The sequence below is a fragment of the Haemaphysalis longicornis genome, unplaced genomic scaffold, assembly GCF_048455015.1.
Source record: "Haemaphysalis longicornis isolate Haplotype H1 unplaced genomic scaffold, Haemaphysalis longicornis Haplotype H1 scaffold_7, whole genome shotgun sequence".
Lineage (NCBI taxonomy): Eukaryota > Metazoa > Arthropoda > Arachnida > Ixodida > Ixodidae > Haemaphysalis > Haemaphysalis longicornis.
In genome coordinates, this window is record NW_027526422.1 from 44,296,804 (window position 1) to 44,316,155 (window position 19,352).

General features: G+C 45.6%; 1 protein-coding gene across 2 annotated transcripts in view; it reads right to left on the reverse strand.

The window, feature by feature from the left end:
* Plod (procollagen lysyl hydroxylase) overlaps positions 1 to 18,885 on the reverse strand; it is a 152,119-nt gene extending 133,234 nt beyond the window's left edge. Inside the window, exons 1-9 of one of the 2 annotated variants that reach the window (XM_077677024.1) lie at positions 18,628 to 18,885; positions 17,748 to 17,867; positions 14,716 to 14,813; positions 13,558 to 13,694; positions 12,458 to 12,572; positions 11,998 to 12,043; positions 10,391 to 10,414; positions 8,926 to 9,038; positions 3,581 to 3,644 (exon numbers count right to left, since the gene is read on the reverse strand). In XM_077677024.1, the coding sequence (XP_077533150.1) occupies positions 3,581 to 3,644; positions 8,926 to 9,038; positions 10,391 to 10,414; positions 11,998 to 12,043; positions 12,458 to 12,572; positions 13,558 to 13,694; positions 14,716 to 14,813; positions 17,748 to 17,867; positions 18,628 to 18,826 (916 nt within the window). In that variant the 5' untranslated portion in view covers positions 18,827 to 18,885. The remainder of the gene's footprint in view (positions 1 to 3,580; positions 3,645 to 8,925; positions 9,039 to 10,390; positions 10,415 to 11,997; positions 12,044 to 12,457; positions 12,573 to 13,557; positions 13,695 to 14,715; positions 14,814 to 17,747; positions 17,868 to 18,627) is intronic. The other variant, XM_077677025.1, reaches the window with a different exon arrangement.
* Positions 18,886 to 19,352: the final 467 nt, after the last annotated feature.

A 19,352-nucleotide genomic window follows, 5' to 3' on the forward strand; every position in this document is an offset into this window, starting at 1 on the left:
ACGTCTGCAGCATAGTTGCCACTTCACGTGGCTCTTTGTCCTCGTCGGGGCCACCAAGTGTAAATTATCTCCGCATCCATCGCTGGTGCGACCACGAGAGCTGCAACGTTCGCCAACGCAAACGTCTCGAAGTCACCTTCTACGTCTTGGCCAGCAATTTTATGAACAGCCTCGTGTAGATCGCTTCCAGTCTGGTCATCGTCAGGCTGGTCATCATCAGGCTGGTTATCGTCAGTGTCGCTGACAACGGTGTGGAAAAAGCCGGCGTGCGCAAAGCAGTTGTAAACCTTTGAAGGTGCGAGTTCCTTCCATGAAAACTTGAAAAAATGGATCCCACTGAGCAAATCAATGTTGTACCTCTTACTGGCGTCATACGCTGTGCGCATGCGCTGCATAAGAGTCTTGCTGTACAGCTTCCAGGTGGTTTCAATGATACCCTGATCCACAGGTTGCAGTAAAGCGAGCTCCTTGAGGTTGTCGACCTTCCCGTGGCTGGGACAATTGTTAAATAGGAAAAGCACTTGCCGATCCTTCGCGTAACTGGGAATTTTTTTTCGGTGTGTGAAGCCTCGAAGCTTGCAAAACAGGAGTTTTTCGGCGCCGCATTGTCGACGGCACTGCTACACCTATGGTTCGAGTGTCAGTGTTCACAAAACGTCGCGTCTACACCATTGACCGATGTCTAGGAACAAAATTCAATTACGATACCACGGATTTGGGTCGTTTGTTTATCGTCAGATAGCGCTAATCGAGCATGAGTGGTTCAAGAAAATCATGGAGGAGACACCAGCTTGTGTTGACCCGCCATGATGACAGCCTGACTCGCCGCTGGGTCGCCACCGCTCGGCAACGCCTCCGCTCTCCACTTCGCTCTAAGCGGGTGAACCTGTTCATGCGCTTCGAGTAATGCGGCAAAAAATGCATGCGTTTGGGTTGGGACAAGAAGAAATTTCAAATAAAGCGATATATCGAGTAAAGCGGTTTCGTTATATTGAGGGGTTGTATTTATTGGAATATAAGGAGAAGTTTTTATTCTAAAATCAGTAGTCTCAAAGTGATACCCCACCCTATATTCGAAGCACAGTATATGTATATGGCTATTTTTTTTACTCTCCAAACTGCACCCTCGCCTTATAATCGTGACCGTCTTATAATTGAATAAATACGGTAGGTACATAACCATGACATTGTGTACACCTCATTATATGGCATTATATACACAATGTCTAGCCACTGATGTACAAACCTACTGTGTCCAGACTGTTGTCATTGGGAGTGGTGGAGCTAGAAAATCAGCAATGGCATTTGTTCTCTCACCTTTCTGATTGTATTTTGAGGAACTAAATTATGGTTCGCTAGGCACACTTCCAACAGCTTTGTAACCATCAAAATTCAAAACTAGACAACCTAACAATCTCGCACATCGACTAATATTTACATGACTGATCAGCTTGTTTTTTCAGGGGACTTTCTTCTGAATTTTTCTAGCTGCTGTCTGTTCAAGCAGGGAACATAACTGTTTTAAACTGTCAAATGAAAGGTTTCAAATCTTTGCGGCACTTGGGGAATTCACATTAAGTCTTGGCTAATTCCTTTGCGAGTAAAGCGCGAGAAACATGTCCCACAGAGCAGTCCGTTGCTATGCACGAATGGTTGGAAATATGGCTGCCACGACTAGCCCTACGCGCGAGTTTGAGACACATGCTCCGATGTGTGCGTGCAGTGTGTCGTCGGCGTCACTCCACCCACTGTTTTTAATCCATGGTTGCATTCCTGTTTTAGCGCACTCTGGCCCATTCAGGCATGTGTAAGAGAAATCCGAGAAGGAAAAGGAAACATTTATCAACTTGAAGTAAAGACAAGTAGTGCTGCTCAGTTATACACTGCATTTTATATGTTCAGTACAGCAGTGCGGGGACATTAAGCAATGACGCTTGTGCTTGTTCATGCTGTTGGTGCTGCTAGCAGCATGTGTCTTCCAGGTGTTTGCATTGTCGCTGTTCATGCACGATGCATGCTGCGTTATCTCTATCTTCTGTTGCTACTCTGAGGTGTTCGCTAGACCTTTTTGTCATTGTGCCTTTTTGATGCCTTGTATGAAGCTTACGTAGTGATTTCCTTGTGATGCACAACCTCCCATCGTGCTCTCATTGGCTGCAGCCGCACTACAGTCGTATGAGAAGAGAAAAAATATCTGGCTCGCCAGTTGTATGTCATGAGCCTCCTCTGATGAGCGTACGACGCCAAAACCAGTCCTGCGCAACTGTCATCACGACCAGTCACATGCGAATCTTGTGTTGTCTCTGCTCACACGTCTCATGCTTCACCCTTGCATGGGGGCAAGGGGGGCTTGTGATGGAATATCTTTGCACATAATATTTGCACATTTTTTCTCTCTATAAATTACTTTTCCACACCCAGTGCCAACCTAAACGGAGTAGACATTTTCGTCTTGTGGGGGTATTTGAAACATCATCATCAAACTCAAACTTTTCTACAGGTGAGTCACCACTCAGTACAGTGAAAAAGGGATAAATTTCTGCAGTATAAATTTAAACTCGAACTTGCACTCAGCTGCCGATCCTACGACATTTTTTCTCTCTTCCTTGACGCAATGCGTGATGCTTACTTACTGAGAAGGCTGTCAGGTTTTAAAAAATTGGCTCAGCTAACCCTAGATATGCAAAGCAAAAAGCTCGGCTTAGCCTTGTTCAATCTTGGTTTCACTTGGTTACCTTTTGATTTAGCTGTAATTTTTATACCATTCATCCAAAGGCTGCTTTGTCGACAATTGTGGTCCCACTTACGCCTTTTTCCCACTTACGCCTTTTTCAGTATCCGACGCTAGCTTCGCACTATTGGCCTTCCGGACACCCTCCAGTAAAGTAGCTCGCCGAGCGATATCCGCGGGGTGGTCAGTCGCCCCTTGTCGATGACTTCTCAAAGCCTCAAGCTCCCGCGCAATACTTAGAGAAGACAGCCCGTCCTCGCTCTCATCCATGGCCAAGCTCGAATATGTGCGGTGAGTCATGTGGTCGGGCGGCGACCCAGCTGCAGAGAGCATGCGCCAAGCAGGTGGCGGCGGCGGCTGCTAACGAACGCGGCCGTCAACGGAGCTCAGCCTGGCGAGTCACGTGATGCGGTGCCAAGGATACGGTGCAGCTGCGATCAAATGAAGGTCGAATTCCCCGCGATGGCGAAGCTGCTCGACGAGATTAGTAAAGCTTTGCTTTAAAAATTCAAAAGTTCAAGACTGTTGAAATGGGAAGCTTCCTCTGGTAGAAAGCCAATGTTTTTGACTTTGGTCATTTGGATTTTGGCCTTTGACTTTGGACCAGAAAAAGCTTCGCGTTTAAACCATGTTTCACTTCCCCCACAATCATCAGCATCATCAGAGAAAGTTGGCGTCCCTGTAGTGTGTTTTGGGGAAAAGTCGCCACCAGTAAGGCATACAAAGCTTCGGTTTAAAGCAAGTTTCAAATTAGAAAAAAATTCCAGCTGATTTGTGTGTTTGTGTTGATGCAAAAGCACGAGTGTCCTAAACAAAGAACCATCACGTCAACGACGTGCGCTTCCTTACCTACAGCGCCATTTAGGTTTTGGAAGATTTCGGCTCTGTGGTCCAGCTTGATGCCCCATTTTTTCTGCAATACGGATCAACACAAAAAAATACCACAAATATTAGGTTGCAGCAACACACTACGACGTATTTTATCTGCTCTAAAGTGACAGACTCTGTTGTCATTAGGGAGCACATAGGTTTTCTCATAAGTCCAACCGAAGTATCCCCTCCCATAACAAGTTTGTTAATGTAACTACTACTAATGGTGCTCCCGAAATATTAAAAGGGTGCCCATTTTATTCCTTCTCCCATGTCACATTCAAAAAATGTCAAACAGGCTCCGTTTACGCTTCAATTTTACAGTACTGTGGTGACCCAAGCTGTGCACACAACAAAGTCCTCTTTGAATTACCAAAGCTGAATTGTTGTGGCTCAGCCTACAAGCAGTCTTTCCCTATTTCACCAGAACTTTTAAACACTACCCACACCAACATGACAACACACAAACTGATTGCGGCAGTCCTGTGATTCAATCCAGCGCCACCTGACATAGCTGTACAAACTGATGCGTCCACCAAGTTTCTAAAACATGTTGCAGGCACGCGCCTGGACAAGAAAAGCAGCTGCCTGTTTTTGTAAATCGCTTTGTGTAATTCCATCATTTCTCCTTCATAGAGAAGCCCTATTTTAGGAAGCTCAATTCATAAACTACATGGACTGCTTGATAAGGTACTTAAATGGGTTCAGGTGTGATTCACAATTCCTTTTGACAAAGCGCATGTGGAGGAAAGGAGTTTCATCTGACAGTGTAGGATCAGATGTCCTAAAGCAAGGATGAACACAGATGTACATGATGGCGCATAGGCCTGGTGCAGGCAACCTTCATTAATGAAATTTGTCGCCTTCGAGCGGGAGCAGGCGAGTTACGACGCTTGTGCATCACCAAAAGTACAAAAACAAGAGCTACCAACAGCGGAGACCTCTGCTCCACAATGTGCAAAAGCTAAAACTGTGTGTAAAAGCTCCACGACGAAGGGCGGCGATTCAGAATAGGCACACAAGAGGAAGGCCAAACATTCCGGCATGATCTGAGAGAGCTTGCCGCTGTTCGTGAAAAAGCAATACTTAACTAAAATGTCCTTAAGCACATAAGGTTACAACTGTTCAAATCTGTATGTGTGCATTTTCAAAACATTTTTCAGGACCTTTTAAGGGCAAAAATGCAGCCTAACCCCAAAAAATCGTCTCTAAATACTAAACCATAGGCATGAGAAGGGGAAGGCACTGCTGCTTCCCTAATCACGAAACAAAGGCAAATGAGACATCCTCTTTTAAAAGCGAAGCTGTTCAGCAAATCATAATTTTTCTTTTCCGAGTTAAAAATACCAAGAAAATTCCAAGCGCTCATGTATGCACCCAGCACATACATGTATGCGCCCAAACACGTGCCCAGGGCCCCCAACGCATGTTTGTCAAGCCAAGCCTACCCACTTGGGGAGATTGTCCAAGATTGGCAAAAAAAAAAGGAAAAAACTCCAGCGTTCGCCGTAATTATGCATGCGGCAACGCTTGCTCGGAACGAGAAAGACTCCAGCGTTCGCCGTAATTGTGGTAACACTTGCTCAGGACAAGAAATACATGTCATAGCATACGCCCCTCCAAGGTGATGTCCAATGATTATCACTTCCAAAAAAATGAAGAAGTTCACACTTATAGCAACAATGATGGAATGTAGGTTGTTGCGACAGTGAAGAAGCAAATTGGCTGCAATCGTGGACTTAAACTGTCATGACAGTCGTAAAAGTGGCGTAAAGCTTCGCTACCTTCAAGCCTTATGCGTTAGTGTGAGCTTCTATCATTTTTGTCAGGTTTGCCACGAAGGATGTTTTCACTTACTTACTGTGGAAGGCTAGCTAAAAAAAAAAAAAGACGCAGGCATCATTAAAAATAACTACAGAACGGATAAAGTGCACAGAATGCAGAGGTCAACGCACTAAGTGGTTACTTAAAATAAAACTTTTAAAAGCTCTACAACAACTTGCTAGGCATTCGTGTTGCACTTGTTAAGCGTTCATACTTTGTAACACTTCACCTAACTCCAACCATACTCATGGCTGATTAAAGACACATACGTCATTTTATTAAACTGCAATCACCCTTCAATTATCCTTCAGATTGGTGAGGCAGTGGAAGTGGTAAACGAATAGTAGGTCTACTTAGGATAAGTTGTGTCTCCAGATCCCAACCATGAAGCCGAGATAATAAGAAGGATAAGAATGGGATGGAGTGCATTCGGCAGGCATTCTCAGATAATGAATGGCAGCCTACCGTTGTCCCTGAAGAAGAAAGTGCATGACGGCTGCAACTTACTGGTACTCACCTATGGGGCAGAAACTTGGAGGCTCACTAAGAGGGCTCAACTTAAATTGAGGACGACTCAGCAAGCAATGGAACGGAAAATGATAGGTGCAACATTAAGGGACAAGAAGAGAGTGGAGTGGGTCAGGGAACAAACGCGGGTTAAGGACATATTAGTAGAAATTAAGAAGAAGAAGAAAGGGGTGTGGGCAGGGCATGTAATGCGAATGCAAGATAACCGTTGGTCAGGGTAACAGAGTGGATCCCTAGAGAAGGCATGCACAGCAGGGGGGGGGGGCAAGAAAGTTAGATGGGCAGACGAGATCAATAAGTTTGCGGGGATAAATTGGTCGCAGTTAGCACAGGACCAGGATAGTTGGAGATTAGTGGGAGAAGCCTTTTCCCTGCAGTGGGCGTAGATAGGCTGATGATGATGATGACCCTTCCTTTCCAAGAGTAGGAAATTCAGCAAGGATAGATACTATCGGTTTATGCCTGTATCTTTCTTCTCTATGTCTCCCAAAGAGCCAAGCTCTCCTTCTTAGTCTGGGTGTTGGCACTCACACTGTTACCCCTCAGTTTGGTTAGTACCTGTGGCAGTCAATGTTACCCTAACCAGAACTAGAATGACGCGCCGCCCCGACGGACATCATCTCCCATCCCCTGTCTGGTCTATGGATAATAAATGTGGGCAGCAGGGGGTGGCACTGTCTCCACTTGTCATAATGCGGTACTCTCCCATGCTACATAAAATCTTCTTGCCTTGAAACCATGTCCGGTATCTAGACCACGCTTCATGAGACGGACTGTTTTGATGACGACCACATGCAAACGATATGCCGGGATGTTCGTTCTCCGGATGGAACCCAAGAGAAAATATTTGAACTGGTTTTAGCTGGTCTCTGCTGGTCTCTTCTGGTTTCTGCTGGTCCCAGCTGGGCCGCTGCTGGTCCCAGTTGGGCTGCTGCTGGTCCCAGCTGGGCCGCTGCTGGTCACAGATAGGGTGCTGCTGGTCCCAGCTAGGCCACTGTTGGTCCCAACAGGGCTTCAGTTGGGACCAGCAAGGCTCCAGTTGGTCCCAGCTGGGCTGCTATTGGGACCAGCAAGGCTTCAGTTGGGACCAGCTGGGCTGCTGTTGGGACCAACAAGGCTGCAGTTGGGACCATAATGGCTGCATTTGGGACCAAAAGTTGCTCCCAAGACTTCTTTGTACCCAGACGGTCTCTGCTAAAGGACCTACTGGAATCAGCAAATCAAATCATTAGCCGAAGGTCGTCTAGGACGTCTACAGCTCAACTTTGTGCTCTTAAAACGAATAAATATAAGCCTGGTCCCGAAACAATTGGAGAGCTGCAGTGTATGTGCCCACTTCGGTCCTTGAGTCCTGGTTTTATAGCTATTTCTAGGCATAATATACTCGCCGAATATTCTATTTTCTAACCAAAGAGAAAGAGAAAGAAAAACGGACCCTCGCCCACCAACAATGCAAAAATCGGCCATGCCCCAACCCACACTTATGCCCTTCATAAAGCAGCCAAGTCGGAGCGGGCCTAAAAGCTGACAATTGTACAAGGAACCTGAATTTGCAGCTTCAAGGTATAAATGTGTTTTTGCCGCTGATTGTCCGTTAACGTACCGGCAACGTTTTTTTAACAAGCCGGCCGCGAAGCCAACTTGGCCAACTGAAGCCATGCCCAGCTAGTTGTTTCCTAGCCAACATGGCAACGATTACGAAGTGCGGTGTGTGATCGTGTGTTTGCGCGGGACGAATATGGCGCCAACTGAGCCTCTTGTAGCGAAATTCGACATCAAAACAGTCGGCGTCATGTCATCGAGTGTTGCCGAAGACGTTTTTTTTTTGCCCACCGAACTTTTGTGAGCGTGAACACGGCCGCATGTCGCGGCGTCATGGTGTGGTACGTAGGACTCGCCGCTTCGTGTGTCTTTGTTAGAGGTCGTGCGTCCTGTGTACTAAATTCCTGATGACGACGAAAAGACGCTACCTGCATCGCTTGCTGTGCAAAGGTGAATGCCATTCTGATATAAATTCATAATGGGAATGCTGTTCAATATTCATTGCATAAGTTGTCCAGAGGAGTTCAAGACGCCAGGAAATTAATTCGCTGTAAAAACGACAAGGGAAGTGTGCATGGCAGTTGCAACATTTGCTGGTAAATAAAATGCATCTGAATGCATCATGTGTAATGTGTACATCACGCTGTTCTAGCTGGAGGCACATGCCACTGGCGATATATATTTTGCCCACCAAGTGACTAATTCTAACTGGCAGCAGCAAGCCTGTGGGTCCCAACGGGGACCAACAGCCTGCTGGGACCAACAGCTTGCTGGTCCCAACGGGGACCAACAGCCTGCTGGGACCAACAGCTTACTGGTCCCAATGGGGACCAACAGCCTGCTGGTCCCAGCTGCTTTGCTGGTCCCAACTGGGACCAGCAGCCTGCTGGTCCCAGCTGGGAATTTGGCCATAAACCACCTCAACGGGGACCAGCAGAAACCAGCAGAATATTTTCTCTTGGGAAGCCTGGGTGAGAACATGCTCGCGCAGCGATGGTGAAGCCTCAGACGTCGGCACAAAATGCTCAACTAATGCCCAAGAACATTAAAAACTAGTTCATTACACATTAAAAACTAATCAAGCATTAGTTTCAGCATTTTGTAATGGACTCGGGTGTGAAGGTAGAGCTAGCCGCACAAAGAAACCTGGCTTGACATGACTGTGAGAGTTTACGGCGAAGTTTTGATCTAAAACAAAAAGTGCTGGCACAAAATCCCTAACTGCAAGCTTGCATCAGCTAGTAAAGGCAACCTTGTCGCTTATGTGAAGCAGAGAATATTCTCCTTTAAAAAAAACACCTGAGATTTCTGTAGCTGACAACACAGGCACCAACCAAAACGTTTAATTATAGATTTAGCTTCATAAATAACCCTCATAAAAAACAGGCAAAGTTTAAAAGGCAGCAAACCTGTAAATGCAGATTACTCACCCGAAGGTCTTCGTTGAGATAAACTTTTGTGTAAAACAGCTGGTCGTCAGCCTCATCCTCCAAGTCTGAGCTGGAGACAATGCTGTGCACCTGAGGGGCATATCCCATGAAGCCTGAGGGGTAAAGGAAATACGCCAAGGAGGCACATCAGGACGTGCAAAACTGGATAACATTTTCACACTATTTTACAAAGGCTTAATGCCATTCTGTAAAATAGACAGGACTTATCATCCTACCCAAACCAAATGCCTTCCTCATTTCTTGCAGCTAGCATCAAAGAAGCCTTACATGCATCTCATGCAGATGAAACTTGTTACACAGGAGTCTTCCATGTCTACAGCCAGCAGACCTCGAAATGATCAAGGAGTCTGTCACTGCCAGTTGCTGACTTCAGAGTACGATGACTTGACCTTAACTGGCTACAAAGTCCCACTCTAACACCGACAGTGTAGCACGGCATAGCAGTTAATCATTGAAACAACGTCTACACTGACCCTTGTACCACAGTGCCATGGAAGTCCGTGTAAACTGCTCCACTGTGAGGAACAGCTACATTAATTCTGCAGTAGCACACGGTCTGCATCTACAGACTGTCTGCGAGCAAAAGTACGATTCGAGGAAAACAATTTTTTTATCGGGTATAAAATGCTTGCTGCCATTTCACACAAAAAAAATGGTAAACCGTAGTGAGATGTTCATTTTCCACGCATCGCCGCATTCTTTTTGTGTTTCACAAAATGGGGAGCAGCATGGGCATCGACAGGGTTTTGTCTTCAAGGGGGGAAACCCGTTGTATTGAGGGGGGAGTTGAAAAAAAAACGATTGGAGGTCCATTTCAACTTGCTGAAAACACAACTGGTTCAACTGGAACCATTTCGTAAGGCAAATGGTTCCATTTGACCCAAATTGTGTTTTCAGCAGGTCCAATAGGCCACCAATTGTTTTTTTTTAGCTTGGGGGAGAGGGTGAGGGGGTGGGGTACTTGTGCTGGGCTGGCTTTGAAAAGAGGGGGGGGGGGGGGGGCAAGTGTCCCTTTTACACCTCCCTGCCGACACCCATAACGGGGAGTGCACGGTCATTCTTGAGTAAATAACTCCCAAGTTAAAGGGTTATCAAATGATGTGCTACAAAGCCATGCAGCACAAGGCAATCAAGGGTGCACCATCAGCATCACACAATTCCAGGCAAGTTGCCAAGTTGCAAAAACAGTTTTTTTTTTCAACCACATTGAACACAAACTGTACAAACTGCACAAATCCGTTGACAGGTTTTGACACCACATAAATCTGCACTCACGAGCCAAGGATCAAGCATACGTAATAGTACTCGACAACAATCGACAACAAGTCTACATGCATGTAGCATGCTTTTCGCGCGAGCACACCCTCAAAATAGCCAAATGCAAGAACGACAAGCGAGACATCAGGCAGAACAGGCAAATTCAGAACCCACGCGTGTTACTCACCTGCAAAAGAGAAATCGGGGCAAGCTAGGGAGTTAGAGCCATTCACGGCAAAGAACAGCACAAAATGGGAATAAGCAAGGTGAGTATACAAAACAGTGCCACACTGCTAGGCGCGCACATCTGCACATGGAACTGCGCCCACCGGCATCTACTCACGTTTTCACATGACTGCTAGGTGTGCGCACTTGCCACAACAACATTTATAAGTACACACGCCAGAAAACAAAGGTAAGAGAAAAAACAATGTACATTGATGCGATATTCTCTGGACTGAAATGCACGCATAGTGTGCACAACCATAATCGCACATTTTCCTGCATCAAGCTTGCCTGTCTCGCTGCCCTATCAGCAATAATAGCCACCATTGAAAGGTGCGTACACCCCCTTAATTATAATGCAAATTAAATCACTTTAGAGAAGTGACCGAAACTTTCAATTTAGTTATAACAATGCGACAAATGTTACCTAGGTGCACCTCAGTTAGCATAAGCTCAACTAGAGGTGGGTGAGGACTCAAGTAACGGCGTGAAAATACTTGTAACGTTCAAATAATGAGTCACAATACTTAGTGAAAGTGAATGCTTTCAACTCATACAGCTAAGTTGACTAAACTAGAACAAGTAAGCATCACAAATAAGCATCACATGGCGACGAAAATGACTTACAGCGGGCCCAAAAACCCTATTACTTATCTTGAATTGTAGAAGCAGGGCTTATGTTTAGTTCCTTAAAGAAAATACCTGAGCATTCAGTCACTGCAGTTTTATAGTTCAGTCCCGTCATCAACACGGCATTACAGCTCAGTTTTTGCACCGAAAAGCGATGAGACACACCATCACAGCAGTAACTCAATAAAAACTTATTTAGGAGAGGGCTTCTTGCAAGTAATTGAATCAAGCAAGTTAAAAAATGAATTCTACATCTAAACACAGTCGCTGTTGAAATCTGCCCACTTAGTATGCTGAGCTCCCAATTTTTTTAATTTGATCGCAAAAGTAGGGGTTGTCAAGTTCAGTGAAATACGCATTGACGGTAGTGATGGCATCTTCAACAAGTGAAAGTTTCATCCCGCCAGACCAGATTTTTTTCAAAAGATCAGACAAGGCCAAACCCAGAGAAAACAGCGAGTGGGGAATCAGTCGAAAACAAAATTTATGCAATTCTGCCCTGGAGCTTACTTGAAGAGTGATACCAGCATGAAATAATGGGCCTCCTCGATTATCAGTCCCGGATCGTCCGCAGACTGCCCGAGACGCGATCCGGCGCTCGATTTTCTCATGTATTCCTATGGGAGCTCCGGTCCGGACGCAGTCCTCGGACTGCCCGCGGACCGTCCAGGACTGGTAAATCGAGGAGGCCCAACATCACCACATCAATAAATAGTGGCGCCATCTCGCAGAAATTTACCAAACTTATCAAACAACCTTTGTAAACACAACGCATGGTCACCCTGCACTTTTTATTTGGCTGTCATGTCCTAAACTAAACTAAAGTCCTAAAATAACTGCACTCTAAGTTCTTGGGCATAGATGGATATCAATTTGGGGCTGTATAACTGCAAACACAAAAGAATAACTAAGGCTATATGCACTAAAAAACAGTCTCACCTCCAGAATTGAGAAAGCGTTCGCCATTTGCTTTTGGGTAGGAATCCTGCACGAAGAACAATCCCCAGTCGTTTGTTAAGAGCATACTATGATGCACATTTATGCAAGAACGAATTTCTCTTCACATGTTCCAGCGCAATTCCCACGAGAACAGTCAAGCAAGCAATACAACATCATTTCTACTTCGCACTCCGTCTCTAACATGCAACAAAAAAAGCAAACAGTAGCATCTGAATTAAGTAGCAGACTCACCTGCCACGAAAACACATCTCCAGCTTCAATTAATTCGAATGATGTCGTCATGACATATGTTCCCTACTAGTTCAGTGTTAACCTTACATTGCAGAGATTACTGGCATGTGACTGAGCAGCACGTTTCAAATGTGAGCGGCCTCCAATCTGACACGTAATTAAATAAAAATCGCAACAAGCACCCCTAGAGACAGCAAATCATACGCACCGCAAGGCTTTTGTCAGGCCAGCAGAAACCCTCAGCAGAGAACACTACGTTCGAGTTAAACTTGTAGAATTTCCGGAGAATTTCATCCTCTCCAGCAGCGAAGACGACATCATAGCTGAAAAAACGAGAAGGACATCACCTTGTCATTCCCCCGATGTTCTAGCCAAACCCACAATGCCTTTTAAAATACTGACTGCACATTCACAGTCAACAAGCGTTGCTACAAGCACATACATAAAATATGATGCCTCATGTTTTATTTTTTTGTAAAATCAGTACCTTTATTCCGAGAAAATTCATTCTTGTTAGTGTTTACAGTTTTACAGTTTACTTCAACAATGAAAACATCCCAGAGCCATCACTACTTTCTGCAACCATATGTACAGCTACTCTTTTAATTTTCATTGCCATCTCCAACGGCACCTAGAGAGACAGCTACATTGACAGTGAAACTTGAAGATTACTTAGTCAGATGTACTACAACTAATTAGTGACAGCTTTCCCAATCCCCTTTTCCATCCCCTACCCACAGGGCTTTTTAGCCTCCTCTCTGCAATAAAGTCATTCATTCATTCATTGCTGCCAACAACTGCAGCCTCCATGTTCATAACTACGAACAAGTAGGAACGGACAGGCTCACAGCAGACAGGCAGTGACACTATTTATGCATGTGCGGGAAGCCCTGCAAATAAACTCGGTGCCCATGTGCAAGTAGCACGGCAAGTATCATAACCCATTGCACGTTCCAACTTACTAGTGAGTGTGCGTGCAAGCATATAGGGGGAACTGAATATAGGTATATGGTTCGAGGTGACAATGGCATTGAGTTGGTTTATTCGCAAGCCATGGTATTAAGCTTTAAGAAATGATTACTGCCTATGAACTAGCATCAGTTAAAACATTTGATCCGCAATGTGCGTTGTAGGAGCATGAAATGAAATGTAAAAGAGGCTGGGGGAGTTGGGAGCTTTAAGAAATGATTACTGCCTATGAAATAGCACCAGTTAAAACATTTGATTTGCAATGTGCATTTAGGAACATGAAATGAAATGTAAAAAAAGGCAGGGGGAGTTGGGGTGTCAAGCCAACAGCAGCCTTACCTGTCGACAAACATGATTATCGTGGACGTGTCATCCTTGTACCCCTCAATGGCCTTTTTGAGGAGCCTCACTTTGTACCCTCCTCCCATTCCTTTAGACATGTCGCCTCCTAGCCACTCTTCATGCATTCCAAGGATCTGAAAGAAGCAGATGCAAACAAGCCTCACTCCTTTCAGTTCTGTGGGCTCTTGCATAGCACTACATTCTTGCTGTGATCTTTCAATGTTTGTTAACCAAGCAGGGACACGCATTTGATATACTTCAATTCATGACAGAGTAGTGGGATATTTATAGAAAATTCTGACAGTTTTCAAGATCTTTAAGAAGTCAAGTAAAGAGACCTCGTTTTGGTGGCCTCTGAAGCTGAAATACACAGCAATCATTTTTCCTGCAAGCACATCCTGTTACGCTAAAATAAAAAATTCCTAAGCAATTGCGTAGCGTACGCGAAACGTTCTCTTTTAGCTCATATCGTTCAATCAACCAAGCATTTTCGAACCACGTCACTTATCGCCGGGTAGCTCAACACTTACAACCGTGCGTGCAAAACAGTACTCCAAAAAAGTGATAGCACCATTGATAATCGGTTTATAAACCCGGGCATTCTGTAAGAACCTTCCCTTAGCAATATTAGCCAATCAGCAGAGCAATCTTCCCTGCCCATCAACCACGTTCCACTACATTTTATCCCCTTCACCACCATCAGACAACCTCATCCTCTCTAAGCTGTAGGCCAACAAGCGGCAAGACCTCCTTTGCTTTACAGGCTAATTTGTTGAGCTTCACAAAAACATGGTCTCCGCATTTGGCTAACCCAAATCTTGGACAGCAGCTTAGCTAAGAAAATTAGCTTGGCTAAAAAAAATTAAAGCTCCAGATTATTTTGCCCGCCTCAGGATCTTTAATGTACCCCCAAAATCTTAATATACAGGGTTTTTCATTTTTCACCTTCACCAGAAAAAGGCTGACCGCGGCTAGGATCGAACCCGCGTCCTTGTGCTCATCAGCACAACACTCTAGCCACAGAGCCACCATGGTGGGTCTGACAAATTGGCATGCGTGTACCACAACCCAAGAAGCAATTGAGATTGTGAAACCCGTTAGACATATCCCAGTGGGCCTGCGAATGACCTCCTGGCAGCATTGCTTGGTCCTTACCTTGGGCTGTAGGCCATAGATTTGAGCAGACCGCGCAAAACGCCTGAATCCGTCCGTTTCATCACTAGCCACAGTGAATATCATCAGCCGGTGAGCTCCTGAAAGGACAAGAAGGCAAACCCAGAATCGTTAAGGCAATGCTATACTTATTATTACTGAAGTCAAAATATTTATATGGCTTGCACAAAGACACACTATGACACTTCGCTATGACACCATAATGGCCATAAATCACTGGTGGCTTTTCTCTCCAATGTCTCCACTGAAGTATCAGCAGTCCAACAAAAAAAAACATTTTGGATACTACTATTGGCAGCAGCACTATTGTGTGAACTTAAGAACCATGTTTACCATACTTCATAGGAGAGAAAAAAAAAAGCAAAGGCCAAGTGACTTCACATCTTCAAGCTAGATTTACACAGTAATGATCAATATATGCCTACCACGACAAAGCAAGCAGAGAGCAACTCTGCTTGGCTTCATAAAAAACAGCATCTCACTGAAGTGCTTTAGATAGAAGCACCGCGTAATTTGCAGTGGCAGGTTTGTTGTGCCCGAAATAGTAAAAATAAAACTAAGAAACTAAAGAAACCTGTACATCCACCAATGAATTAAACATTAATTCCTAATTGTGAATTCCACTGGTTGCACTGGAGCAGGTTTTGTTGTTACAAAAAGGTAAAATCCATGCTTCGCTGGTTGATCTGGAGTGCATCCATTGGTTTCACTAACCGAATGGGACAAAGTTCCTCTGAGATAAGGTGCTTTAACTTGTTCCAGCCCAATCGGTTAAATTCGACCAGAATTCTACGAGTACATCACCGTTACCTTTGGTACATGCTCGAGGCAATGCTGATGACAGTGGAAAGCTAAAAACCCATAATCTGCTAGCGCCGTCTGCTAGCATATTGTCGCTAGACCATGCTTCTTCATGCACCAATTTTGATGACACGTTTTTAAAAGGTCTGTCAGGCTCTGTGCGGAGCACAATTGTTTTTCCCTGACTGACATGGATCTAATCTGTCCATGTTGGATGTTGGACTCCACTGAAGATTCATTTGCCCAATTCAGATCATCCAGTGGATTTCACCATGCCCCACAGTCCCACCACCAATGGACCCTGTTTTTGTAAAAACCGTGACATTTCGAAATGCACGAGTACAACTGCAGCGCCAACTTGCAGCAGCCGTGTCTCTGCCAACAGTGGGGCACCCACGAAGAGCAGTCTGCTGTAGTTTCTCGCCTTCATTGAGGGGAGAGAAGCACAGAAAGCTGTGGTCATCGAACCTCCACGAGTCTTTTCACCGCGCCTACAACCTACACAGCACCAGTCCAAGCTGTACGGTCGACTGCAGACTGGGACATATACTACCGAATAATAGCACGCGTACAGTGCACTTGCGGTAGGTGCACTTGTGACACACTCCAAGAATGCTTTTGAAGGAGTACTGACACCAAAATTTTATGATCTATTTTTATTTCTTTTATCCATACTTAATGGTCTGGCGAACCCGACACAGCACTTTAAATACTTCAGCGCGCAATAATTAATTACATAGAACGGCCTGAAAATCGTTCATTTCAATTTCCCGCGCTTTCAGCCTGAAAGGCGCATATGACAGAATCCCGGCATGACCTCACCGCTTTCTGCGGACATCAAAGACTGCGAAGGCCGGTGGGGGCATTGTTTCGACCGCTCCGCCACCGGAGCTGAACGGCTGAGCTGCCTGAAGGTGCTAGGCCAACCATTGCGGCGGAAATTCGATGACCGCTTTCAATAAAAGTCCTGATGGCGACTTCTATTGCGATTCCGGGCCATATTGTCGCTTCCTTTCCAGTGTGTGGAACTTTATTTTTTCCGACAGTGCCTTCCTGGGCAGCGGTTATGCCTGTATCCCTGGTTACGTGCACCTGTTCGGGAATGTGCCAGCGCCCAGTCGCCGCTCACGGGACCGCGCGTGTGAAGTGACGTCACGAGTTTTTGACGAGCAGTGTCCGTGTCACATCTTTTGGCTACCACGGGATGATGTCACGCTGATGTCCATTTGCTGAGTGCCGCTCTGCGTGCTGTTCCGTTGGCGCAATAAATGAGATCCAATTAAAGTATGTTCTTCGCGTCGCAGGCCACTCATATTTCAGCCAGGGTATTCTGTTGAGCATGGGAAGCGAACTGTGCAATAATATTAACGCTGAAAATTGGTGTCAGTACTCCTTTAAGGCTCCTTTAGGTACTGCTAAATAGCAACATAGGCTTTTTTTTTTTCTTTCTCTAGGTCCCATTGCATAAATTGTTGAATCAGGCAGCATACGGCTGCTTCCTTTGCCACTTCCCGATTTCATACAGCTTTCTTTCATTGTGTGATTTGTGGAGCCGATGGCGAAACAGCTCACCAGCATCAGACAATCAAAACACAAGAAAATATCCACTTTTGTGCACGTGCAAGGCATTGATTGATTGGTTGATTGTTTGTAGGGTTTAACACGCTGACGCAACGCAGGCAACAAGGCGCGACGTAGTGGAGGGCTCCGGATTAATTTTGACCACCTGGGGATCTTTAACGAGTGTCAAAATCTCGTACAGACGGGCGTTTTTGCTTTTCGCCTCCATCAGAAAAGCAGCCGCCATGGCCGGGAATAGAATCCGTGTCCTAAGCAGCACAACGCCTTAGCCACTGAGCCGCTGCAGCCGGTCCACGTGCAAGGAAACCTCACTGCGTCCTTACCATACGCCCATCCAAATGTTTTGCCAACCAACTGCCCGGCAGCTGTGAGCAGGTGCAGGTCATGACAGCCATTTTTGCACAACTGGGAGAGGTGCATCATAACAGCTGAAATTAATGCTGATACCGTGTTCTGCCTCAGGCATCCCTTACCCTATTGTTTCACAATTTTGCCGTCGCACGTATGAAGTCAACACTTTCAGTCTTTTTGTTCTTTCAAAGAAGAGATTATTATGCCATTTTTTTTCTTTCGCTAAATCAGCACGGTTGTGACATGAATACAGTTACACAAGGGTAGCTCGTGGCGCTCACCAAGCTTTGTCGATTCCGAGTCGTTTCCGACGTAGACTGACTTGACGTGTTCAGAGGCATCCACAGGAGGCTGGCAAGCAATGCTCTGGCCATCGCTATCGGCCGCGACGCCGCAGAAACCTGCCACACATAAATATTTTAAAGAAAAAAAGCAGCGTGCATCACGTAACATTTTTTTCTACATTATCTATGCTGTCGAACATTAATTAGATATTTATACACATTCAATAGCAAACGACCATTGAGTGAGCCGCAGCACATTTCAACGCGTAAAATCATTGTATACAGTTTACGTGAACACACTCTTGCTGTTACTTATCTTATTCCATTAATTCAGCCAACTTCTTCGCGCTTTAGGAACTGTGTAGTGCAGGTAAGCCGGCGAAGCTTGCGTTACCTGAAGTTCCGGTTTACTGATTGTGAGTCCCAGCGTGTTGTTTAGGAATCCAATAAGTTAATAACACCAGTTTAAGTTTCCTAAGGAAGTCGATTATAAGAGGAACTTAAGTAACTTAAAAGCCTAAGTTACAACAGTTGCAAACTTGCTTCAGGAGGAAAAAGCGTAGGGGGCACGGATCGTAGGTACGATGCGAACACAAACTCTGTGTAGCTTCCTGCCGTGTGGAAAAGGTGCCACCAGCAAAAATTGATACAGCACACAACAAAAATGTGTAGCAAAGCCTACTAACGTCTGCACCTCTTAGGTATTTAATTGTATCAAAAACTGCATACTGTATCCGCGCACGCAAGACCGTCCGTCGGACGAAAACGCGGAACAACCCGCCAGTGAAAAGTGCTCTTTTGAGAGTGTTCGACACACCAAACAAGCCCGCTCGCGAGCGAAGAGCATTCCGCACTCATTCATAATCAATTCACGCACCTGGTTTTCCTTGAGAATCCTCATCAGCGGCCGTGTGACGTGAAAAAGTTGCTAACAAGACGAGGACCACCAACCGGAGCGCGGCCATGTTGAAACGAACGGGGCAAGGCGGCAGTCCCTCGCTCTCGCTCCAAGGCTCCTCCCTTTCTGCTTCTCCTTTCATCCTCCGACTCCGGAGCGGCCGTTTTCTCTTCGGCATCTTTTTTGCTGCTCATTCAACTTTCGCTGCTTCGGCGATCTTTTCCCTTTCCCCTCGTACGCCTTCTATGGCTTCAATTCGCGCTTTCTCTCTCGCGCCTGGCTCGCATACGGCCTCGCCGTCCCGTCTGCAACGTGTGTTGCGAGGGAGCGCTAGGGCGCGGCCGACGTCGGAAAGATCAGCGCTAAAACTGCCAGTGCAGCGTGGCACATATGACTGCGATTGTAGTGACTGCTGGCGGGTTCCGGCACCCTGGCCATACGGAGGAGAGAAATCCCGGTTACTGTGGCTTCAAGAAGGGTCATTCAAGAACGTTAAAGGTCCCCGAGTAAATGCTACATCTTGAAAGGTAGACGTACGATAACAATTAAAGCTATCAAGCCCGTATTTTGCTTTGGTGCCAGCAGCGTTTGACATTGCGAAACTCAATTTCTCCTTAAAAACCGTAGTTAATGATTAAATTTAGTACCTGGGAAGGTATTTACGGAAATTTAGAAAATCAATTCCTTGTAGTGTCTGGCGTTCG